General features: G+C 47.6%; 1 protein-coding gene across 2 annotated transcripts; it reads right to left on the bottom strand.

The window, feature by feature from the left end:
* Nucleotides 1-25925, bottom strand: cdkl1 (cyclin dependent kinase like 1 (CDC2 related kinase)). Of its 2 annotated transcripts, none has more exons than XM_056295920.1 (9): nucleotides 25758-25925; nucleotides 20912-21033; nucleotides 19501-19573; nucleotides 13815-13905; nucleotides 10407-10607; nucleotides 9226-9308; nucleotides 7952-8008; nucleotides 4592-4597; nucleotides 1-551 (listed from the first exon to the last, which is right to left on the bottom strand). In XM_056295920.1, the coding sequence occupies exons 1-9, from the start codon at nucleotides 25923-25925 to the stop codon at nucleotides 450-452; spliced, it is 903 nt and encodes a 300-aa protein (XP_056151895.1). In that variant the 3' UTR covers nucleotides 1-449. The 2 variants fall into 2 exon arrangements, with proteins under 2 accessions (XP_056151895.1, XP_056151894.1); XM_056295919.1 differs by lacking the exon at nucleotides 4592-4597 and adding an exon at nucleotides 6570-6731.
* Nucleotides 25926-26494: the final 569 nt, after the last annotated feature.

Consider the following 26494-nt stretch of genomic DNA (forward strand, 5'->3'; position numbering starts at 1 on the left):
AGCTAATGCAAAGTTTGTACATTACTCCCTTGGGACGATATTACACAACAGATAGATTTACTGCTAACCACGTCAGTCTGAGTCCATTATTATGTAAAAACGTTTGGCAAACCGGTCAAGGCAGTGCATCATAGTTTTATCCCAGTCTACTGGGCCTCGCTAAGCGGAGCGGCAGGTTTGCTCCGGAGTCAGCTCGAAACGAATGTGACATACATAATTACACATAATTATAACCCAGCCGTCTCTCGGTGGACATACTGGGAGTAGTGCATAGAAGGACAAACAAGAGACACCCCACACACGCAATAGCAACAATAAATGTGGTTACATTGTCTCGCTTGTCTAAGAAACCAGGGCGCCAGCACAATCATCTCCTGAGGTTATCGGAAAATGTTGATTGGAAAGGGAAAGAAAAGATGCTGGGGTATCGATTCAGCTCAGGCTGGGGTTTAGATGTTGGGTAGGTGGTAGTTGAATTTCCGCAGGCTGCTGTAGTACTTCTTGTTGTCCAGAGCTGGAAAAATGCTGCTCCCAGTGAGCTGCGGCAGATACTGTCGGGGTTACATGAAAGAGAGCAAAACAAAGGAGTTATGTCAAGATGGGATTATGTCACTTATTTTAAAAGAAATAACATAAAGTAGGGAGTGTATGAGTAAACTACTAGGTGGTTCTTTAACTACCAACCTGCATCAGGCAGACAACACACCTTTATAGCTGGGCTACTTTTTCATATAACACAGCCTGTCCTGGGAAAATGTTTAAATAATTCCTAAAATAACCCCAATGGAATTTTAGATGGAATTCAGGAACAATAGAGTTAATAAACACAACCCCCATATTCAGTTACTGGTGCAAAACGATTTCAAATTCAGTTCCCATGGTCTGTCAATGTAAAGAAAAACGAGCAAATCACACATTTTGCATCAGACTGGGAGCTGCGAGTCGACCTTGGAGGGGGGGGGGCAGCTCAGGTTCCCGGACCACGTTACGACAACTTTGTTGAGGCCAGACATAGTGCTGTCATCAGCCTCTTCAAAACAGGTGCTCCTTATAGAGCTGACGGTTCCCTGGGAGGACCGGATGGAGGAGTCAAATGAGCGGAAGCGGTTCCAGTACCAGGAGCTGGTGGATCAGTGCCGGAGGAGAGGCTGGCAGGCACGCTGTGAGCCCATTGAAGGGGTGTAGAGGCTGGCTGCTCACTGTGCAAGCTCTACACTCTACTTGAAATCACTGGGGCTGCAAAAAGGAAAGCCGTCAAGTCTGCCATGGAGGCTGCAGAGAGGGCATCCAGGTGGCTTAGGATCAGAAGGAGTGATCTGTGGGCCAATGCTGCTGGGACACAAGCCGGGGACTGATCAACCCTGGCTGGGTCGCCTGAGTCAGGGTGTGTGATGTTGAAAGACCCGAAACATCCGATGACCTCAGGAAACATCACCGATGACGTGTCCCAGTGCATCCTAGCATGCATCTGCGAGTCATCGTGAGTCAATCTATCGACTGGGTTGAGTAGAAGTTGTTTTAAATTTGTAGGAATTTCGTGCTTCAGGCATACAAAATAAAAGCTGCATAATGTGTCTTTTTTCACAGTCTTTCTATTTGAAGTCAGTCACCTGGTTTCTTAAAACTAGATGAATGGAAAGTAAAACTATGTTTTTTTTCCACTATAGATGAGCAATGGATAGCTGATGACATTTACCCAGGCCACTTTTGGATATTTATATAGCAATACAACCACTAATACTATACGTACAATACCCAATATAGCTTTTCTTCATTTCATTAAAAATAATATTATAAAATATGTATGCTTAAAAGGTGAGAACCCGAGGGCTAACATGGCGACAGACGCTGCTGGGAAAACCCCCAAAACAAGCTATATAGCTAGAGAGACTAGAGGACTAGAGGAAGCCAGAGAGACTAGAGGAAGAGAGACTAGAGGACTAGAGGAAGCCAGAGAGACTAGAGGAAGAGAGACTAGAAGACTAGAGGAAGCTAGAGAGACTAGAGGAAGAGAGACTAGAGGACTAGAGGAAGCTAGAGAGACTAGAGGAAGGGGGACTAGAGGAAGCTAGAGAGACTAGAGGAAGCTAGAGAGACTAGAGGAAGAGAGACTAGAGGACTAGAAGAAGCCGGCACTAGTAACAAACACGTGGTTCAGTAGAGCGCCATACAAGGATTGTTTGACCAAACTTAATCAATCAAGTTGCATTTTTATAGCGCTTTTCTAGCTGCACTCAAGTCTGTCTCTGTTAGCGCCGCCTGAGGATAACACGTCAAATGACATCACAGACTTTGGAAGTAAAAAACCAAGAAACTACGAGACAGAGAGAGAGAGAGAGAGAGAGAGAGAGAGAGAGAGAGAGAGAGAGAGAGAGAGAGAGAGAGAGAGAGAGAGAGAGAGAGAGAGAGAGTGAGTGTGTGTGTGTGTGTGTGTGAATGTGCGGGTGTATTAGGAACATTACGGCTATTGCGGTTTGTCAAGGTCACGTCCTTGCGCAATGCTTGCTGGTACACGTAGTAACTGAGGGACTGGCTCTGAACAGAAAAAGACCGTTTTCTCTAAAATATTGAAAGAATTTTTGGAATCCTAATAGATTTTTCTGAATTATTTTATTCACTGAAACAATGGTAATAACTTCCAGATCATCGTTATAAACGTGGACTAATATATATTGGCAAACAGGGTTAATGTAATGCGGGAAATGGACCAATCACAATTTTCCTTCAGACGGTCTCTGGGCGACTCAGCGGCTCCCCCGTGCCAGGACCTTCGGCAGCTGTAACCGAATGCCTGTGTAATTCAGATCAGTGGGCATGAATCTGATTTTGACAGTTGTCTTAGCCAATCACATTGTAGCGAATTCGGGGGACAACGCAACCACAGGAACTGCCGCGGCCGGGAAGCGAACCCGTATCGCCTGCACCGCAGGAGGCATCGCTAACCGCTCGACTAAAGGGTCAGACCCGCCAGCCAGTGGCCAGCGTGTCTTCTTCTAGCTCTCTCCCCCGAGAGAGCTAGGGGTTCTCTGCAAGGTCAAGCTTCTCAACTGAATTGCAAAGTGTCACAGCATTCTTCTCCATACATTTCAAAGATGCAAAGTAATGACGCGGCTCCTTATGAAAAATACAGAAATTTGGTTTTGTTTTCATGAATCTGTTTTTATGTATAAAATGTTTTGCCAAGGATGACGATTGTATGGACTGCCAGGTCACGTGTTGGATCTTTTACAGGTATACCAAACAAAACAGTTTCTTTTGTTAGATTGGAGAAATTAACAAATGTAGGACATAACCAATCATGCAAATCTTCCCAAAAAGCATTAGCAAATTTACATTAATAAAAAAGATGATCAGTGGTAGCGACCAGTGAAGGTGGTCATGAGCAAGGGGGAAAAGAGGCGCCATGACAGAACGACAACGAAGGATGCAGAGAGCAGTGAAATGGCGGGAGATGGTGAAGAAGAAGACCGTGTGGCTGAATTAATAGAAACTCAATTTTCTAGATCGCCTTTTCAGGGAAAAAAACTATAGAAATAATCCAGAAAGGTCGACCGTCACCTGCCTTGCCAGTGTAACCGGTTATTTTCTTGCCCGGTGCGGGATTCGATACGAGGCGTACTGCACCACAAGGCGACATCACTGACCGCTCGGCTAAGGGTCAGACCCGTTAGCTAGGGGGCTAACGTGTCTAATTAGTAGTTTACAGTCGTCACCCACTCCCGGAAGCGCGCCCTCGCGCTTTGTTATTCCCGCGCCCCGAATAGACTTCTGAGGATCTGCACACTTCCGGATCCCACCGCTGCCACCGGTTATTTTCTTGCCCGGTGCGCGATTCGATACGAGGCGTACTGCACCACAAGGCGACATCACTGACCGCTCGGCTAAGGGTCAGACACGTTAGCTAGGGGGCTAACGTGTCTAATTAGTAGTTTACAGTCGTCACCCACTCCCGGAAGCGCGCCCTCGCGCTTTGTTATTCCCGCGCCCCGAATAGACTTCTGAGGATCTGCACACTTCCGGATCCCACCGCTGCCACCGGTTATTTTCTTGCCCGGTGCGGGATTCGATACGGGGTGTACTGCACCACAAGGCGACATCACTAACCGCTCGGCTAAAGGGTCAGACCCGTTAGCTAGGGGGCTAAAGGGTCAGACCCGTTAGCTAGGGGGCTAACGTGTCTTATTAGTAGTTTACAGTCGTCACCCTCCCCGGAAGCGCGCCCTCTTCTTCCCGCGCTCCGTAGAGACTTCTGAGGATCTGCACACTTCCGGATCCCACCGCTGCCACTAGGGGCTAACGTGTCTTATTAGTAGTTTACACCAGGATTGGTGCAAGCTACCAAGAGCTACCAGAGGCTTTTTCAAGCTAGCAGCTACAGTCGCTATCCGTGGCTAACGGGCAGCCTGTGCGCCAACATGCTGAACTGCTGGGACTGCTTGCTTTTCAATCCCGACAAGGCAAGGGGCCCTGGTCCAGCACAGGATTGAATGATTTGAGTTGCTTAACTAAAGCAGCTCTGAAACATCAGCCCATCCCCGGACACCTGCGTGCCACTGTTTCTCTGAAAACATTTGGAAACACACGTCTTGACCTGCAGCTGAGTGAGCAACAGCGGAGAGAAACCATTGCACACAACTAGAAGGTGAGTATGAGCAGGAATACGTCATCAGACTAACCTTTCCAGTTTGACGCACTCAAAATCATATTTCAGTTTCTGAATCAGACCAAAACAGTTTCCGTCAGACAGCGAAAAAATACATTATTTTTTTTGTGTAGTCGCACCGGTGCTACCTTTGAAAAAAATTACTCGCACCTTGGAAAAAAAAATAGTTGCAAAATGTCTGGAGTCAGCCTTGAGTTTCAAGTTTATCGGAATTCAGTTCCGAACTAATAAATTCAGTTTCAGATTACACTATTCAGATTCAGTTCTTCACTGAAGTTATTCAAGTTAAACAATACCAATTCAAGTTATGTGATTCAAATTCAGTTTTTAACGCAATTATTCAAGTTGAGCTATCTCTGCCCATAGGTGAGACAGAACAGTTGAGCATTGCCCCTTCTGAGGGTCTCATACCGTACTGCAACAACCCACCAAGGGCTTGACACAACCAACTTGTCAGTCGACTGAAGATGAGGCCCTCTTTGACCCTGCACCAATCAATGCATGGGGTCCCGAGTCAGCAGTCATATCCCTGAGATATGACCACATGAAGGCCGCATGAAGGTCGAAATAGTGGACCAGGAAGCCGCCAAGCAGGTGTCTTCTGCTGACACTCCCCTGAAAAGTGCCGTAGAGGATGCAATGCCCCTTGTAAAGTGTGTCGAGGCCCACAGGGGTGGGGTGGCCCATAGCGTCATAACTCTTGCGGATTGTATCGCAAACCCAGTGGGCAAGCCATTGCGCCGACAGAGGTGCTACCTGAGCCCAACCACCATGGCAGAAAAATAGTTGGTTGGATTTCCTGACCATCTCCGAATGCTCCACATAACAACAAAGTGCCTTCAGCGAACGCAGGGTGTGGAGGCGCTCCTCCTCCTTGTTACCGTGAGGAGGAAAGAACGCTCTCAGAAGGATGACTCTCGACATGAATGAGGAGGTGATAAGCTTTGGCCGGAAGGACGGGTTGGGGCGCAATTCCACCGACCCCTTGTTATCACTGAAAGAGATGCAGGAGGGGTGTACCGACAAGGCACACAGGGTCGGTCGCTCTCAGAGAAAACCACAGGGGGCACTTGACATTCTCCCTGCTTACAAACAGGTCAGCCACCGGTCGCCCCAACCAACGGCAGATCTAATTGGCTCTATCTGAGGAGAGGCTCCATTCCTCCTGGAGCAGCCCCCCCTCCCGGACATCCTCTCTGCCGCCACATTGAGAGACCCCGGAACATGGTGGGCTGTCAAGGAGCAGAAATGGCGATCTGCCCCACGTCAGGATGGGGACCATCATCCTGTGCAGGTCCAGGGATCTGACACTCCCTTATCTGTTCAAGTATGCCACCGCTGTGGTGGAGTCTGACCTCACCATGATGTGCTTTCCTCTCAGGTGAGGAGCGAAATGGTGAAGCGCATTCAGAAACACTGTGATGGCGAGGGGCACCAGACCACGTGCCCCCAGAGCTGCGGCCAAGCCCAGGGCCGCTGGCCTATCATCGGCAAGTCTCTGATCGCCCCCTCCACTTGGGAGAGTGTGCCATGGGAGCTCCCACAGCTGGCCTAAGAGCAGCCACTGTAGGCATGGAAACCAAACTGCGCCCGTGCGCTCCGGAGCTATCACGATAGCCAAAAGCCAATGAGGCAGATCCAGACCACCGCCTTGAGTGTTCTTGATTGTAGACATTGCTCTTCAGTGCTTGTGACTCGCTGAAGGAGAATGGGAGCCGATTGTACAGCCTCGTCTCATTGTATAGACAGATTGCGGCCGTAAGTGGGGCCCGCTGTTAGGTGGGCATAGACTTAAACAGTTTCAGTGGTGCGCACAAGCGTGACGGGATGAACCCACTAGCACCAGCCTTAGAGGGGGAAGCCTATATGAAATAAAAGCTCTAGTTCCCTTTAAACCAAGCCTTACCCCAGGAGGCAGGTGTTTGCGGAACGGGCGTGTCCTCTTGTTGGTGGTACGATCATGCTCCCTGGCAGTGCTGTCACTCTTTTCACGCTGGCTGTCGAAGTAGGAGTGTTGCAGGAGCTGTTCGCAGGTCAGCCGCTCCGCCGGGTCCATCCTGAGGCAGCCCTAAACATCAGCAGTCAGTGTCAGCAGGATGGACACACTGTTCTCACACCGTTTAGCATGAGGGTTGACATTAGGTCAAGGTAAGAGTTAAGGTTAGGTTAAGAAGATTGGGGGTTAAGGGTAGCCCCATTTGTGTCCCCATCTCTTCGTAATGTTCTGTTACTCTGAGATGGGATCGCATAAATTTTTTCCACCAGTTTTCACTCAGGTATTGCATATTTTTTTAAGATTTATTCATTTATTGGCATTTTCCGCCTTTATTGTATAGTTATAGTAGAAAGACAGGAAAGAGAGAGGGGATGACATGCAGCAAAGGGCCCAGGCCGGATTTGAAACCCAGGCCGCTGGCGGTGAGGACTCAGCCTTATGTGGTACCACTGTACCAGGTGAGCCACCGGGGCACCCCTGGTATTGCGTATTTTTAATGGTGAGATAAAATGTTAAGCTAGGGGGAAACATTATTAAAGCACATATTCTAGCAGCCTGTGCTGTTGATTTAGTTTTTTCCCCCCCTTTTTCTCCCCAGTTGCACTTGGCCAATTACCCCATTCTTCCGAGCTGTTCCAGTTGTTGCTCCACCCGCTCTGCCGATCCGGGGAGGGCTGCAGACTACCACAATGTCTCCTCCGGTACATGTGGAGTCACCAGCCGCTTCTTTTCACCTGACGGTGAGGAGTTTCGCCAGGGGGACGTAGCGCCTGGGAGGACCACGCTATTTCCCCTAGTCCCCCCCTCCGAACAGGTGCCCCGACCGACCAGAGGAGGCATTGGCAAAGAAGGTTTGGCAAATTTTTCATGGGCGCAACCCACATACTCAGCTCTGCTGCTCATCCCACAAATTCATGTTCCTTACACATGTGGGACCACTTAAAAGGGAAATAGAAAGGCTTTCCAACGGTATAAGATTTATTGCCAAGAAGCATTGTTACAACAAAGAAATCATCTACCAAGCACAAATTTCCTTACTTTTTGTGCCAAGTATATATATTGGATAAATGATTAAATATCTGAGCCTTGTGCCGGTAAAACTCCTCTGGCGGCACTAAGCCAAGAAGTTTCTGGTTGGTTCCCATCAACAGAAGTTCAACTGTAAGTCAGTGAAAAATCTTGAGACTTTATTTTTGAAGACGTAAAATCGGATCCCATTACCTCACAACATACCACATACTGTTGAGATCAGGCTTATCTTTAACACTGTAGGTGAAAGAAGCACCGTTTACCTTCATGAGACTCAGTGCTTGGTGTGAGAGATGAGGATACTTTTGCTCCAGAGGTTCCTGCAGAGATACAGAATTAATTATTATTATGTAGCTGTAGCTGTAGAAGTAGCTGTAGGAGTAATAGTTGTAGTTCTAGTCATTAGTAGTGGTTGGCATTGGTAGTAGTGGTACTTGTAGTGGTAGTTGTAGTAAATACAGCATAGTTGTAGTGGTTGTTGTTGTAGTAGTTGTTGGTGGTCATGAACATATTGTAATGACCATGGATGACTAGACTCGCTAGCCCTTGGCTAACGGGTTGAACTCTTTAGTTGACTGGTTAGCGCAGTCGCCCGTGGTGCGGGCGACCCGGGTTCGCTTCCCGGGTGCGGTTCCTGTCTGCTCTCTGAATTCTTGCTACGTTGGTGTCAGAAGTGGGATGGTGAGACCGTGAGGCCATCGGAAGCGTGTGCATCCAGAGGCGTGAGGGAGCTGATATGCTGAAGCATGGGGGCGCACTTCCCAAAGGAGCAGGGGTAGTGTAACGACCACTGATGACTAGACTTGCTAGCCCTTGGCTAACGGGTCAGACCCTTTCGTTGACTGGTTAGCGCAGTCACCCGTTGTGCGGGCAATCCGGGTTCGCGTCCCGGCTGCCCCTGAATTCACTACAATAATGGGATGGATATTCATTTTTGTATAAATTATTTGTTTATTTTCATTTTTTGTCCCTTTAGCCTGTATCTGACAATCAAGTGAATGAGAAAAGAAATACAGGGAAGAAAGAAGGATGGACGAGCAGCAAAAGGTCCTGCACCGGACTTGAACCCAGGACACCGCGGTCAGGCCCCAGCCCATGTTTGGTTGACCCGCCTGGACAAAGTATAATTTTCAGATGTTTTGGTTGCAAGTTTGCATTAGTCTGTGAGGAAAGTACCTAAGGTAACCCTGACCTACAGCTGGTAAAACTCACTGAAATGCAGGTTTTGTAAGCAGGAGAGTTTGGTGTTTCTCAACACAAGCATCAGTCGGTTTTCTCAGAATCCTGCAACGCTCCTCTCTGGGAGACCAGAGGCTTTTGATTTGACAGCAAGATAGACAACTGATGCTGTTTAGGACACTATGTAAATGAGACAGCAGCCATGCAGCACATTTTATAGGAACTTGCGAGCTTTATGTTTTACACGATATCCATAGCCTCTGGTTTAACTCGTACGTATCAGACTTAACCATGGTATCAGTTCCTGTTATTCTGGCAAGTGCAGCGTGTTGCATTATGGGTAACATTTCCTCCTCACCATCTCCCGAGGCTCTGGGATGGAGACTCCACTGAAGAACTGGTTGTTACTGAAGACCTGCTGGTGTCGCGGGATAAGGTCTCCTGCAGGGAACACAACACAGCTCTTATATGACGTTTAGTCACCAGCGTCCATAAATCCAGACTCTAGTGATGCCGTGCATCTGTCCTTATAATCGCTCATCTTATTCTACCATACCTCCGGTTTCTTGTACCGGTTGCTTCTCCACCCCCTCTGCTGATCCGGGGAGGGCTGCAGACTACCACATGCCTCCTCCGATACATGTGGAGTCGCCAGCCGGTGCTTTTCACCTGACAGTGAGGAGTTTCGCCAGGGGGACGTAGCACATGGGAGGATCACGCTATGCCCCCTACCCCCCCGAACAGGCACCCTGACCGACCAGAGGAGGCGCTAGTGCAGCGACCAGGACACATACCCACATCCGACTTCCCACCCGCAGACACGGCCTTGTGTCTGTAGGGACACCCGATGCAGCCGGAGGTAACACGGGGATTCGAACTGGCGACCCCCGTGTTGGTAGGCAATGGTATAGACCGCCGGACACTGGACATGTCTATACACAGTACCCTTGTCATTATCCAAACCGCTTATCCTGCTCTCAGGGTCGCTGGAGCCTATCCCAGCAGTCATTGGGCGGCAGGTGGGGGAGCACCTTGGACAGGCCGCCAGGCCATCACAGGGCCCACACACACAGACACACACACACAGACACACACACATACACACACACACACCTAGGGACAATGTAGTACGGCCGAGTCACCTGACCTACATGTCTTTGGCCTGTGGGAGGAAACCCACACAGACACGGGGAGAACATGCAAACTCCACACGGAGGACGACCCGGGACGACCCCCAAGGCTGGGCTACCCCGGAGCTCGAACCCAGGACCTCCTTGCTGTGAGGTCACCGCGCTAACCACCGCGCCACTCGATACACAATACCTGTTACTGAACATTTCAACCAGTGAGGACATGAGAGGCCCCGTTTGTCCCCCATGGAGTCACATGGGCGATGTGCCACTGATCAAGATTTGGGTACTTTGTCTCCTGACGTGTCCCCGCGGTGTCTCCACCTCAGCTGCCCCGCTGTCTGAAAACAAACCTCCCGAATGCATCAAAAGTGAGCGGACTCCCGAGCCAGCGAGCAAACAAGTTTACCCAGGGTTTTTCTGATGAGATAGAGCTGGTCCATGTCCGATTTCCCGGGCCACAGCGGTGCGCCTGACAGCAGCTCGGCGAAGACGCAGCCGATGGCCCAAACGTCCACAGGGGCGCCGTACTGCGTGTCCCCCACCAGCAGCTCCGGGGCCCTGTACCAACGGGTGGCCACGTAGTCCGTGTAGTAGTCACACGGGCCGGCTGGTATCACACACAGAGAGAGAGAGAGAGCCAGTGTGTCACATCAGACCAACAAATAAATGGTGTAATATTTGTGGTGTATTGGATCGAGCACTCGGTGCTCGATTGTGTTGTGACTTGTCACAACAATAATGAAGAGCCAACATGTTGCTAATTTGCATGCTAATAAGCACCTAATTAACGGTGACTACGGTCCCCATACTAAAGTGTTACCAACCAGTAATCATGACCAATTAAGAGCCAATATGTTGCTAATTTGCATGCTAATAAGCACCTAATTAACGGTGACTACGTTCCCCATACTAAAGTGTTACCAACCAGTAATAATGACCAATTGAGAGCCAATATGTTGCTAATTTGCATGCTAATAAGCACCTAATTAATGGTGACTACGTTCCCCATACTAAAGTGTTACCAACCAGTAATAATGACCAATGAAGAGTGCAATATGTTGCTAATTTGCATGCTAATAAGCACCTAATTAACGGTGACTACGTTCCCCATACTAAAGTGTTACCAACCAGTAATAATGACCAATTAAGAGCCAATATGTTGCTAATTTGCATGCTAATAAGCACCTAATTAACGGTGACTACGTTCCCCATACTTAAGTGTTACCAACCAGTAATAATGACCAATGAAGAGCCAATATGTTGCTAATTTGCATGCTAATAAGCACCTAATTAACGGTGACTCCGTCCCCCAAACTTAAGTGTTACCAACCAGTAATAATGACCAATGAAGAGTGCAATATGTTGCTAATTTGCATGCTAATAAGCACCTAATTAACGGTGACTACGTTCCCCATACTAAAGTGTTACCAACCAGTAATAATGACCAATTAAGAGCCAATACGTTGCTAATTTGCATGCTAATAAGCACCTAATTAATGGTGACTACGTTCCCCATACTAAAGTGTTACCAACCAGTAATAATGACCAATGAAGAGCCAATATGTTGCTAATTTGCATGCTAATAAGCACCTAATTAACGGTGACTACGTTCCCCTTAGTAAAGTGTTACCAACCAGTAATAATGACCAATTAAGAGCCAATATGTTGCTAATTTGCATGCTAATAAGCACCTAATTAACGGTGACTACGTTCCCCATACTAAAGTGTTACCAACCAGTAATAATGACCAATGAAGAGCCAATATGTTGCTAATTTGCATGCTAATAAGCACCTAATTAACGGTGACTACGTTCCCCATACTAATGTGTTACCAACCAGTAATAATGACCAATTAAGAGCCAATATGTTGCTAATTTGCATGCTAATAAGCACCTAATTAATGGTGACTACGTTCCCCATACTAAAGTGTAACCAACCAGTAATAATGACCAATTAAGAGCCAATATGTTGCTAATTTGCATGCTAATAAGCAACTAATTAATGGTGACTACGTCCCCCATACTAAAGTGTTACCAACCAGTAATCATGACCAATGAAGAGCCAATATGTTGCTAATTTGCATGCTAATAAGCACCTAATTAACGGTGACTCCGTCCCCCAAACTAAAGTGTTACCAACTAGTAATAATGACCAATGAAGAGCCAACATGTTGCTAATTTGCATGCTAATAAGCACCTAATTAACGGTGACTACGTTCCCCATACTAAAGTGTAACCAACCACTAATAATGCCCAATTAAGAGCCAATATGTTGCTAATTTGCATGCTAATAGGCACCTAATTAATGGTGACTACGTTCCCCATACTAAAGTGTTACCAACCAGTAATAATGACCAATTAAGAGCCAATATGTTGCTAATTTGCATGCTAATAAGCACCTAATTAACGGTGACTACGTTCCCCATACTAAAGTGTTATCAACCAGTAATCATGACCAATTAAGAGCCAATATGTTGCTAATTTGCATGCTAATAAGCACCTAATTAACGGTGACTACGTTCCCCATACTAATGTGTTACCAACCAGTAATAATGACCAATTAAGAGCCAATATGTTGCTAATTTGCATGCTAATAAGCACCTAATTAACGGTGACTCCGTCCCCCAAACTAAAGTGTTACCAACTAGTAATAATGACCAATGAAGAGCCAACATGTTGCTAATTTGCATGCTAATAAGCACCTAATTAACGGTGACTACGTTCCCCATACTAAAGTGTTACCAACCACTAATAATGACCAATTAAGAGCCAATATGTTGCTAATTTGCATGCTAATAAGCACCTAATTAACGGTGACTACGTTCCCCATACTAAAGTGTTACCAACCAGTAATAATGACCAATTAAGAGCCAATATGTTGCTAATTTGCATGCTAATAAGCACCTAATTAACGGTGACTACGTTCCCCATACTAAAGTGTTACCAACCAGTAATAATGACCAATGAAGAGCCAACATGTTGCTAATTTGCATGCTAATAAGCACCTAATTAACGGTGACTACGTTCCCCATACTAAAGTTTTACCAACCAGTAATAATGACCAATTAAGAGCCAATATGTTGCTAATTTGCATGCTAATAAGCACCTAATTAACGGTGACTACGTTCCCCATACTAAAGTGTTACCAACCAGTAATCATGACCAATTAAGAGCCAATATGTTGCTAATTTGCATGCTAATAAGCACCTAATTAACGGTGACTACGTTCCCCATACTAAAGTGTTACCAACCAGTAATAATGACCAATTAAGAGCCAATATGTTGCTAATTTGAATGCTGATAAGCACCTAATTAACGGTGACCACGTTCCCCATACTAAAGTGTTACCAACCAGTAATAATGACCAATTAAGAGCCAATATGTTGCTAATTTGCATGCTAATAAGCACCTAATTAATGGTGACTACGTTCCCCATACTAAAGTGTTACCAACCAGTAATCATGACCAATTAAGAGCAAACATGTTGCTAATTTGCATGCTAATAAGCACCTAATTAACGGTGACTATGTTCCCCATACTAAAGTGTTACCAATTTTAGATACAAATAACCACTTGTTTCTTCACAGCACACACACACACACACACACAACTGCACACCGATACACTGCAGCACACCACTTGAACGCCTTGCTTAATAATGAACCACTAATAAAACCGCCTCTGTGCGGTGACGAGACTGGATGGCAAAGAATTACTCTGTGAGATGACAGAATAACGCCCACCAGGGGGCGCAGTGACGGGTGGTGGGTGAGAGAGCAACGGGTTGTGTTTTAAAAAAAGGCCTTGACACTTACTGAGGATCCTGGCAAAGCCGAAGTCACAGAGCTTGATGACTTGGTGCTTGGTGATGAGAATGTTCTCTGGTTTAACGTCCCGGTGGATGCACTGCCGGGGTGGGACACAAGACAGAAACATGAAGCCCCCCCCCCAAACACCCGAACTCATCCTGGACCCACCTCACCGCTCATCTAGCCTTATAAACAATACAGTGACTGCAGGTACCCCCACCCTTATAAACAATACAGTGACTGCAGGTACCCCCACCCTTATAAACAATACAGTGACTGCAGGTGTCCCCACCCTTATAAACAATACAGTGACTGCAGGTGTCCCCACCCTTATAAACAATACAGTGACTGCAGGTACCCCCACCCTTATAAACAATACAGTGACTGCAGGTATCCCCACCCTTATACACAATACAGAGACATAACGACCGAAACCAACGATCGGTTTAATATGCAAATTGCCGTGAGCATTAACTAGAGTTACGAGGGCCATGTGTGCTATTCACAGAGGATCTGGGAATGTTGCAATCACAGCATTGTAAGATGGTGACAGATGTACTTTTAGCCCCCCCCCCCACCCCGGTTCAGGGGTGGTCGTTCCCTCTTCCCATAGAAGGCCTCTTTGACTCCCCGTTCAAACCAGCGTTCCTCCCTATCAAGGATGTGCACATACTCATCCTTGAAAGAGTGGCCACTGGCCTGTAGATGGTGTAGACTGTGTAGGTGGTGTAGACTGTGTAGGTGGTGTAGACTGTGGAGTCCCGGCCTGATGTGTTAGCTCTCCTGTGTTGTGCCTTCCTCTTGGCCAGCGACTGCTAAGTTTCCCCGATGTACAAGTCACGACAATCCTGGTACTTAACAGCTACATTGCTCTGTTTGCGCCGGGGGCCTGATCCTTGGGGTGGACCAACTTCTGGCACAGCTTGTTTTGGGGGTTTTGAAAGCAACTGAGGGGTGACGTTTGGAAAATTCGCGTCTCAGCTGTTCCACATAGGGAATCACCACTGGTTTACTCTTAGACAGCTGTTGTCCTTCTCTCCTCCATCGGCCGGTGCACTGTTTGGGCGTCTTCCTGGCTTGGACCAATCCCCGTTAGGATAGTACACATGGCACATTGTAGCTCTAATGGTCACAGTAATTTGCATTGGAAACTGATCGTTGGTTTCGGTCGTGAGGATACCTGCAGTCAGTTGAGAACTTGAGACTGAAGGGGTCACTTAGGGCCCAGACACGCCTGCGTCTGGGCCGCAAAAGTAGCACTTGAGCACACCCCGAAGACCACAGCCAACGGCGCTCTGTGCCTGCGTAAGAGGAAATAACACTCCGTACCAGCAGGTGGCGGTAGTCTGTATTCGTCATTCAAAATTTGAAACTGGAAGACCCAGGACTGCGGATATACAAACCGTAAACAAAGCGGCGTTTGCTTACCATTTTCACTCAACTCTCGCTCAGTACAGACAGTGTGGTAATATAGCTGCTTCTAATGGAGACTACATAATATAGCTACTTCTAATGGAGACTACATAATATAGCTACTTCTAATGGAGACTACATAATATAGCGACTTCTAATGGAGAATACATAATATAGCTGCTTCTAATGGAGACTACATAATATAGCGACTTCTAATGGAGACTACATAATATAGCTACTTCTAATAGAGACTACATAATATAGCTACTTCTAATGGAGACTACATAATATAGCTACTTCTAATGGAGACTACATAATATAGCTACTTCTAATAGAGACTACATAATATAGCTACTTCTAATGGAGACTACATAATAGCTACTTCTAATGGAGACTACATAATATAGCTACTTCTAATGGAGACTACATAATATAGCTACTTCTAATGGAGACTACATAATATAGCGACTTCTAATGGAGACTACATAATATAGCTACTTCTAATAGAGACTACATAATATAGCTACTTCTAATGGAGACTACATAATATAGCTACTTCTAATGGAGACTACATAATATAGCTATTTCTAATGGAGACCACATAATATAGCTACTTCTAATGGAGACTACATAATATAGCGACTTCTCATGGAGACTACATAATATAGCTACTTCTAATGGAGACTACATAATATAGCTACTTCTAATGGAGAATACATAATTTAGCTGCTTCTAATGGAGACTACATAATATAGCTACTTCTAATGGAGAATACATAATTTAGCTGCTTCTAATGGAGACTACATAATATAGCTACTTCTAATGGAGACTACATAATATAGCTACTTCTAGTGGAGACCACATAATATAGCTACGTCTAATGGAGACTACATAATATAGCTGCTTCTAATGGAGACTACATAATATAGCGACTTCTAGTGGAGACTACATAATATAGCTACTTCTAATGGAGACTACATAATATAGCTACTTCTAATGGAGAATACATAATATAGCTGCTTCTAATGGAGACTACATAATATAGCTGCTTCTAATGGAGACTACATAATATAGCTGCTTCTAATGGAGAATACATAATATAGCTACTTCTAATGGAGACTACATAATATAGCTACTTCTAATGGAGACTACATAATATAGCTGCTTCTAATGGAGAATACATAATATAGCTACTTCTAATGGAGACTACATAATATAGCTGCTTCTAATGGAGACTACATAATATAGCTGCTTCTAATGGAGACTACATAATATAGCTACTTCTAATAGAGACTACATAATATAGCTACTTCTAATGGAGACTACATAATATAGCGACTTCTAATGGAGACTACATAATATAGCGACTCCTAATGGAGAATACATAATATAGCTACTTCTAATGGAGACTACATAATATAGCGACTTCTAATGGAGACTACATAATATAGCTACTTCTAATGGAGACTACATAATATAGCTACTTCTAAGGGAGACTACATAATATAGCTACTTCTAATGGAGACTACATAATATAGCTACTTCTAATGGAGACTACATAATATAGCTACGTCTAATGAAGACTACATAATATAGCTGCTTCTAATGGAGACTACATAATATAGCTGCTTCTAATGGAGACTACATAATATAGCTGCTTCTAATGGAGACTACATAATATAGCTGCTTCTAATGGAGACTACATAATATAGCTGCTTCTAATGGAGACTACATAATATAGCTACTTCTAATGGAGACTACATTATAGCTACTTCTAATGGAGAATACGTAATATAGCTACTTCTAGTGGAGACTACATAATATAGCTACTTCTAATGGAGACTACATAATATAGCTGCTTCTAATGGAGACTACATAATATAGCTGCTTCTAATGGAGACTACATAATATAGCTGCTTCTAATGGAGACTACATAATATAGCTGCTTCTAATGGAGACTACATAATATAGCTGCTTCTAATGGAGACTACATAATATAGCTACTTCTAATGGAGACTACATTATAGCTACTTCTAATGGAGAATACGTAATATAGCTACTTCTAGTGGAGACTACATAATATAGCTACTTCTAATGGAGACTACATAATATAGCTACTTCTAATGGAGAATACGTGATATAGCTACTTCTAATGGAGACTACATAATATAGCGACTTCTAATGGAGACTACATAATACAGCTACTTCTAATGGAGATTACATAATATAGTTACTTCTAATGGAGACTACATAATATAGCGACTTCTAATGGAGACTACATAATATAGCTACTTCTAATGGAGACTACATAATATAGTTACTTCTAATGGAGACTACATAATATAGCTACTTCTAATGGAGACCACGTCTGATAAAAAGTTGCAAATGGCACTGACGTTGTCAGGCCTTGGTCTTTTGGTTGTGGAAGAAGAAAGGACGAGGCGGAGGCGAAAAACAAGGAGAAAACGCACTAAATAGGTGAAATCATGGATACTACAGCGACAGGCACAAGGGGCTTTCCTGAACCCGTGTCGAGAGCTGGAGATCAATGAAACCTCCGATTTTAAAAATATCGCTCAGCTCTTTCTTGTTCAGAGCCTTGTGTGTGTGGCCTCTTGACTTCGTCATTTGCTTGCTTTCGTTACTTCCATTTCTCGTGCACTGATTCGCTGAGCCGAACAGCCAATCAGAGTGATCCCTCTCACCGACGGGCTCCGGCGCCTATTCAACATGCTGAATCAGCCACAAAGCGGTTGTGGCTAGATGGGGTACAGCCACGGACGGAAGTGACGCAAAATCTCGCCGGCTGTATTGCGTTGCTATGGCGCTAGCTAGCCTAGCTAACCTCCTGAGAGACATGGCGGCAAATTCAGAGGAAGCAAAGGCTATTTTCACAGTACGAAGGCTATTTTCACAGTACAAAGGCTATTTTCGCAGTTTCCCTTCGCTCGGGAGGTTGGCTAGGCTAGCTATGGCAACGAAATACGCCCGGTGAGATTTTGTGTCACTTCCGTCCGTGGCTGTATCCCATCTAGCCGCAACCCCAGTCCGCAGGGGTCCGACTAGTGCCAACGATGCGGGACACGCCGCAAAAACTAGGGCCACAGACGCTCATCGACAGCCCGACATTGGCCGCCGGCCGGCCCTCGGCCTGGTGAGTCACGGCCTTTAGATGAGCGATGAAACGTATCTTGTCAACAGACGCTGTGTCCAGATAAGCTGATTCGACCTTCTTAGAATATCTTAAAGGACGACACCATCCTGCACTAGTGGCTGTAGATTAAAATTTCAGTCAAAACCTTCACCGGTCTTTGAACCACCTCTCTCATCCACCTCTCCCTTCAAATAAAACTGTTTCTCCCCCAAACTGATGCGTTATAGTTGAATGAATGAGCCCTCCCTGCATTATGTCCCGCCCCAACATCCTGTTTCAACAGGAAGTGCACAAAATCAAGGGAGCAAGAGTACCACTTCATGGAGTCTTCAAGGGTCTGTTTCAGGGTCAGCACCTGGGTTTAGGGTTAAGGTTAGACATGTAGTTATGGTGGGTAAGGTTGGGGTTAAGGACTAGGGCAGTGTTTCTCAACCCAGTCCTCAAGGACCCCCTATCCTGCATATTGTCTTTGCAACCCTGAATAGGTACCTGTTTGTAGTGATTCAACCAATCAGCAATGAATTGTGTCAGACGTTGCACACCTTGCATAATTAAGTGCTGCGAGATGATTGGTCGAGTAAGTACAAGCAGCGCTACCTATGCAGGGTTACAATGAAAACCTGCAGGATAGGGGGTCCTGGAGGACTGGGTTGAGAAACACTGGACTAGGGGATGAATGTAGTCAACGAGGGGTCCTCACAAGTATAGAAGTGTGAGCGCATGTGTGTGTGCATGTGTGTGCGAACCTAAAAAGAAGACATGTTATTGTGGACTTGAGCTCTGCACCGCCCCTGCGAAAGTGTGCGTTGTGTGTCTGGGTAACAGATGTAGTGCTTGTAAGCCGGGGGGTAGGAATTCTTGTTAAGAAAAAGGAGCGGCTATAAACTATAAACTACCGGCTTGGTGAGCAGGGGTTAAGGAGCGGGTTTCTCAGGGGAAAAACAACCTCGGCACTGAGTAGTACTCCATTTTCCGGGGCGGGGGTGGGGGGTGGGGGATAGGAGTCTGTTTGTGTTGTGAATGAAAAGGAAAAACAGCGAGTAAGACAACAGAGAGGTTTTGCTCACAGGGAGTGGACAGAACAGCAAACGGACGTAAAGCGTCACACGAACACGTGTCACTCACGTTCTGTTGGTGACAGAAGTTGACGGCCTGCAGCGTCTGCCAGCTTATACTCCTCACGAGGTGCTCGGGAACGCTGCGGGTCAGAGGAGGAAGGGGAGTTAGTCCTCGATACACACCGTTCCCATCAGTACGTACGGCCGAGATCACGTTGTGTAACAACAAAAAAAACCCCCCAAAACGCGTTAGTATGGGACACAGGTCCACATATTTATCACCATGGGCGACTTTCTTCCACCCAATGTGTTTAGAACGGTGAGCGCTCAGAAGAGGGACACGCCTCTGGTCTTGTGGTTCAGGTTTGTGAGGAGACTCCCGTCGTGCTCACATCGTAACGGTGTGTTTCTAACATAATGCTGCACTGCCTGTACTTCTGACTGCATTGAGAATTCATTTTATTACCAGCACCACTACCCCCCCCCCCCAAAGAGACAATAGCAATCATACACTGGTTTGGTTTATATGTCAATTTGTTGGAACGGGGGGGGTGGGGGTCAACCGCCCTGATGGTCTGTCCTATCAAGAGAAGGTCGGTCAGGATCTGAGAGAAAGCAAAGACTAAAAACAGAAGAAGGCTAAAAGGCTCCCTTAATAAAATGTGAACTTCCCCAGCCCGTTTCGACCTTCTCCATACACTCGCTACGTCTCATGGGGGGCTACGTTTCCCCCGTAAGAGACTTTCCCCCCCTCCATTTGCCCCTTTTTCACTAAAACTCTTCAGTCTTCATACACCCCCCTCCTCCTCCCCCTCCTCCTCCTCCTCCTCAGGCGGCTTCTGGAGGACGGCGATGGGATCCACCACTCCCTTTGTGAGCGGTGCTGCTCGACACAGAGGCTTTGTCTGTCCAGACACCATCTTTCAGTGTTGCTGGGGAAATGCTGCACCTAGCCTGGTGACCGGCAATTAATAACAAGCCCCCCCCCCTCCCCAGCCCCCCCTCCCTCCCAGAGGCCTCTGCGGAGAGGTGGCGGCTGTGGACCACAGTGATATGTGTGTGTGTGTGTTTTTGAGTACTAACAACCTCCCCGCCAGCAAGGCATTCTGGGAGTGCATCACTGTAAACATTCCACAGCGAGCGGGTCAGCCTCTCCTGGAGACCTTGGCTACCGGCGGGGTAACGGTGGCGGTCTAAGGGCCTGCCGCGGCTGGAGCCCGGAGGTGACAGAAACGCCCACAGCGCTTCGTTTGGCGAAACGTGGCCCCGAGGATCCGCCACAGGCCGACGGGTCCTCCTCCCCACCCTCGGTGTCAGCGAAGAGGCCGGACACGAAGGGGTTCGGTGGGCAAAACGTTACGGATAATTGGACACACGTCCCGTGGTGCAACCGACCCCCCCCCCCGCCCCCCGCCCCATTCACCTCCCTCCTCCCCCTTGCGTCTCAAACTAAATACAAAGGCCCCGCAGAGACTCACCCTCTGGGGTGGCGGTCCAGCTCATTGAGAACCGTGTGGTCGCAGTACTCGAACACCAGGTGCAGCTTCCGTTTCCGCCGAAACACCTCGATGAGGTTCACCAGGTTGGCATGTTTCAGTTGCTACGGAGACACAACAACAAGCACATTACTCCCTATGTACCCGTGTTGACCCCGCGGGGCCCTTTATAAACCTTACTGTGTAGCGTCGGGGTAACATCCAGCGATGCAGCGTCCCGGGGGGACTGTCGCAAACAAGTCATCTCGTCTCCGTGTCCCCCCCATACGAACAGGAGGAAATACTACGTCCACAGTCTAGTCCAGTGGTTCTCCACCTTTTTGGGGGTCCTGGACCCCCTGCGTATTTTGGATCTACCCTGAGGACCCCCTCCACCTGATCTTGGGGGAGGGGGGTTGATGTCATAGGATCTTTTTTTTTAAAGATATTTTATTTTCACGGACCCCTTGCAATTACACCACGGACCGCTAGGGGTCCGCGGAGCAGGTACACAAAAAACCTGAAGGCTAATGTAATGATAGTTTAACCCTCTAAGAGAGGACACTGGATATCTACATCAACACGTTTGCTGTAAAAACAGCTAGCTACACGGTTAGCCCGCATTTCATATCTAACTAAACAACCCAGCTACAATGTACATAAGTTTGATTGTATTACTAGCATGTAAATACATGCTACCGATTTGTAGACATGTTTGAGTGCGTGAAGTTAAATGGCTTAAAGTTATCAAGTTTTGGTCATGACGGGTCCACGGTGGTGTAGAGGTCTAAGCATCGGCTTTGTGTGGATGCAGTAGCCCACTGGGGACCGGGGGTTCGCGTCCCGGTCCCGTCAGATCCGACTATGGCCGGACTCGATGAAGCAGCGATATTGGCAACGCTGTCTTCGGGAGGGGGCGGAGTCTGCTTGTATACGTCACATGAATGCGTCTCTGGGTGTGGGGGAAAAGCAGTGGTTCGGCCTGGAGTCGCCTTGTCACGAAAGTGGCGAGGCGACTCCTTCGAGACTGCCGGCCGGAGAGATGCAGTACGAGGTTGGGTGTTTGAATTAAAATAGGGATCGATTGGCCGCTGAATTGGGAGAAAAAAGGGAAAAAATCAGAAATAAAAAAAAAACAAAGTTTTGGTCATGACTCCATTCCAGTTGGCGGCGGTAATGCGCCATAACGTTGTTTGCCAACCACTATAAATATCGAAGAAGAAGAAGAAGAAGAAGAAGACAACAACGCTCTGTGACGTGGTTACTATTGTAACCGGTCATTTTCTTGCCCGGTGCGGGATTCGATACGAGGTGTACTGCACCACAAGGCGACATCACTAACCGCTCGGCTAAAGGGTCAGACCCGTTAGCTAGCGGCTAACGTGTCTTATTAGTAGTTTACACTAACACACATACCCACACTAACACACATACCCACACTAACACACACATCCACACTAACACACATACCCACACTAACACACACATCCACACTAACACACATACCCACACTAACACACATCCAAACCAAGAAAAATAATATCACTGTCCAGGAGAAGGAACGCCAGCCAGGATGCCGGTCAGAACTGCCGGTCTGCATAGGCTAGCAGTTAGCTTAGCCTGCCCCGCTTCCGCGTCCTGTCAGACCGCCCTCCGTGTTTCCTCCTTGCGCGCGGCTCCAGGCAGGAGCCGTGGTCCCCGTGGCAACCGGACGCAGCAGACGCCGGTACTGGCTGAGGCCGCTGCAAACGTGAATTCGCTCCGCCATCACTGATACAAACTCGTCGGACATTTTTCCTCTGCCACCTTTCTTTTCTCAGCGATTCCAGTCTACGGAATCTGGTGAATCCCGTTAAGCGCAGATCTTTAAAAACGGGTGTAAACTAGTAATAAGACCCGTTAGCCCCTAGCTAACGGGTCTGACCCTTTAGCCGAGCGGTTAGTGACGTCGCCTTGTGGTGCAGTATCGAATCCCGCTCCGGGCAAGAAAATATCCGGTTACACGGGTTTCTGTGTATCCACGTGTACATGTAAAACGGAGCGTTTGGGAAACGATGGCGTCACACTTCCAATTCAAGCACGCCCGTCGTAGGTTGTTTGCATATGACGTCACTAACTACAGACGGAGGGCAGGAAGCGGGGTTTTCTGCATAGGAAGCACTGTCACAAACTTTCGAAATGCCCACGTTTGGCGTCATTAACCGAGAAACCACAAGGAGTTTTTATTGAGTACCAAATGTTGTTGTTCATGAGGGGGGGAAAATGCAAGAAATTGACTGAAAACGCCGGAAAAAACGGCTCGTGAACCGTCGGCTGCGGCCGGGAGGGGCGGAGTCGGATAACGCGCGCGTGCAGCGACCACTTCATCAAAAAAAAAAAAAAAAAATCCCCCCTTCGGGGTCCGTGGTGGTGTAGCGGTCTAAGCATCGGCTTTGTGTCGATGCAGTGGCCCATTGGGGACCAGGGGTTCGCGCCCCGGTCTCGTCAGATCCGACTATGTCCGGACTCGATGAAGCAGCAATCATTGGCACCGCTGTCTTCGGGAGGGGGGCGGAGTCGACTTCTGTTCGTCACGTGAATGCGTCTCTGGGTGTGTCGGAAAAAGCAGTGGTTCGGCCTGGAGTCTCCTTGTCACGGAGGTGGCGAGGCGTCTCCTTCCAGACTGCCGGCCGGAGAGATGCAGCTGGCGAACGCATGCAGTACGAGGGTGGGTGTTGGAACTAAAATAGGGATCGATTGGCCACTAAATTGGGAGAAAAAGGGTAAAATCAGAAATAAATGTATTTGCAAAAAAAAAAAAAAGTGGAGGAAGGGGCACACAGGTGGACTACATCTTATGCAGGAGGCGCGATCTGAAAGGGACTGGAGACCGCAAAGTGGTGACAGGGGAGAACGTAGCTAGGAAGCATCGGATGGTAGGATGACTCTGGAGATCAAGAAGAGGAAGAGAGTGAAGGCAGAGCCGAAGATCAAATGGTGGAAGTTGAAGAAGGGAGACTGTTGGGTGGAGTTCAGGGAGGAGTTAAGACAGGCACTGGGTGGTAGTGAAGAGTTGCCGGATGGCTGGGCAACCACTGCAGAAATAGTGAGGGAGACAGCTGGGAAGGTACTTGGGGTGTCATCAGGACAGAGGAAGGAAGACAAGGAGACTTGGTGGTGGAATGAGGAAGTACAGGAAAGTATACAGAGGAAGAGGCTGGCAAAGAAGAAGTGGGATAGTCAGAGAGGGTGATGAAGGATAGAGATGACAAGCGAGGAGAGTGTGCTGAGAAGGTGGAAGGTATTTTTGAGCAGGACATTATATTGATTCTAACAGGCAGTTTATTTTATTTTCAACTGACGTGTCTGACACTTGTGTCCCCTATCGTTCACCAGAGAGAAACGAGAGGCGCCCCAGCTGACACCACATTAGGCGTAGTTTGCAAAGCTAATTTTTTTGGCCTGTTGCAGTGTTTATTTGGCTCTGCACCGCTGCACTAGTTTGCACCACATTTCCCCAAGGGGAACAATAAAGTTATGAATCCTTATCTTGACTGCACGATATTCACAACCGAATCAGCGGGGTAGGTACGGACCCGCGGGTCTTATCAGAAGCAAACAAACCCCAAATAGATGGTAATAAATATGCCGTCACCCTTGACAACCTGTGCCTACCCTGTCCTATTTATGGGCCGAGGGCCGCCGAGGAACGGAGCAGCCCGCTGCACGACTAATGAAACCTCAGAGAGCCACAGCGGCACACCAAGTGGTACGGCACGGAAAGAACGTGTCTTTTCTTTACCCGAGCAGAGACGGACAGCCTGATTTATCATCCTTATTCCATCCGAGTTACCCGGCCAAGGAATTATGGCTGCTCAAGCTACGGCTGAAATGAATCAGTTGTGTCTGGCCATGTGAAAAGGGGTCGTTGTTGGGGGTGTGTGTGTGTGCACATGGTGGAAAATTGCAAATGGTGACGAGGAATTTACTAACTCAGAGTTTCTTCTGGGCGATGGGCACATAAGCAGAGGGTTAGAAACATAAGTGGGAGTAATCTGTCTGCCATGCTTGCCTTTCACGAAGAGTTGCGAGCCTCTATGAGGCCGTGCCGGGTGGGACGCTACGTACAGGTTGTGTTTTGTTGGCTGTAATACTTCCATTTGTTGTGAATTCAGCATCTGAAGAGTCACAGCCATTAGAAGAAAGAGCTGGGCGTCCGGGTGGTGTGGTGGTCTATTCCGTTGCCTACCAACAGGGGGATCTTCAGATTGAGCCCCCGTGTCTGCGGGTGGGAAGCCGGATGTGGGTATGTGTCGTGGTCGCTGCACTAGCGCCTCCTCTGGTCAGTCGGGGCGCCTGTTCGGGGTGGGGTTTTGAACTGGGGGGGGGAATAGCGTGATCCTCCCACGTGCTACATCCCCCTGGTGAAACTCCTCACTGTCAGGGGAAAAGAAGCAGCTGGCGACTCCACATGTATCAGCTCGGCTCGGAAGAGTGGGGTAATTGGCTTGGTACAACTGGGGAGAACAATGGGGAGGGGGATCCTCCCCCCCCAAAAAAGAAGAAAGAGCTAAGAGGTTACGATTCATTGGCATAATCGGCTCAATAAGCTCGATTCCAGTTGGGTCGTGGTGGAGAGGTGGCGGAGCAGCAGATGAGAGGATGGAGGTCAAGAGACGGCGGAGATGAGACTTTAACGTACCTGCCAGCAAAGAAAAGCACCAACTACCTGCCAGAGCAAGTCTGCCACGGTGCAAAGAACAACAACATGTGTTTGAAAGTCAAAAATAATTTAAAAATAAACTTGCTGTGAAGGGTACTTTCAGATTGGGCAGATTGTGCACTGACCCCCGGGTGGGTGTTGGGTTACCTTGAGCATCCTGATCTCCCTCAGGGCGATCTTTTTGATGATGGGGTCGTCTTCGGACTCCACAAACTTCTTGATGGCGACAATCTGTCCCGTGTCTTTGTTCCTGCACTTGAAGACCACCCCGTAGGAGCCTTCCCCGATCTTGCCCATCTTCTCGTATTTCTCCATGCCTGCCGCCCGGCGGGGCTGTGAGCGTCGACGAAGCCGCCTTCCCCGACAACACCGGAGCCGTCCCTTAAAAAGACACAGGTGGGTGAGTGGAAGAGGAACAACAAACCGGCGCCTATTACAGTTTAATGACGCGGCGGCCGAGAAGAAGAAGAAGAAGACATGACCAACTTCAACGTGCCGTCAAGGCCTCATTGGTTTGCCGGAGGGAACACTACACCTGTCTCCCCACACTCCCATTGCGTAACGAAACCATTTGCAATGCAAATTGTGTTGGATCTTCACCCCGAAGTGTTACAGGAGGGAAAATGCCCCCCCCCCCCCGAGGGGGAAGGAGGGCTAACAATGAGGAGGAAGGAGGGGGCGGGGGTCATCAAATCAAAGTGATTCACTGCTAAATACAATACCGCCATGCTTTGACTGAGTAAATTCGTGTCATGAGGGAAACAGATCCTCATCCCGTATCACAGCCTCCAGCTTCTCCTCCCCCCTGAAGTTACCCCAGGAGAACAACAGCGGGCGCCGCCTGAGGACCTCTGCACCAGAAGCCCGACGCCCCCGCTTGCCTC

The sequence above is a fragment of the Lampris incognitus genome, chromosome 16 (genome assembly GCF_029633865.1).
Source record: "Lampris incognitus isolate fLamInc1 chromosome 16, fLamInc1.hap2, whole genome shotgun sequence".
NCBI classification, from domain to species: Eukaryota; Metazoa; Chordata; class Actinopteri; order Lampriformes; family Lampridae; genus Lampris; species Lampris incognitus.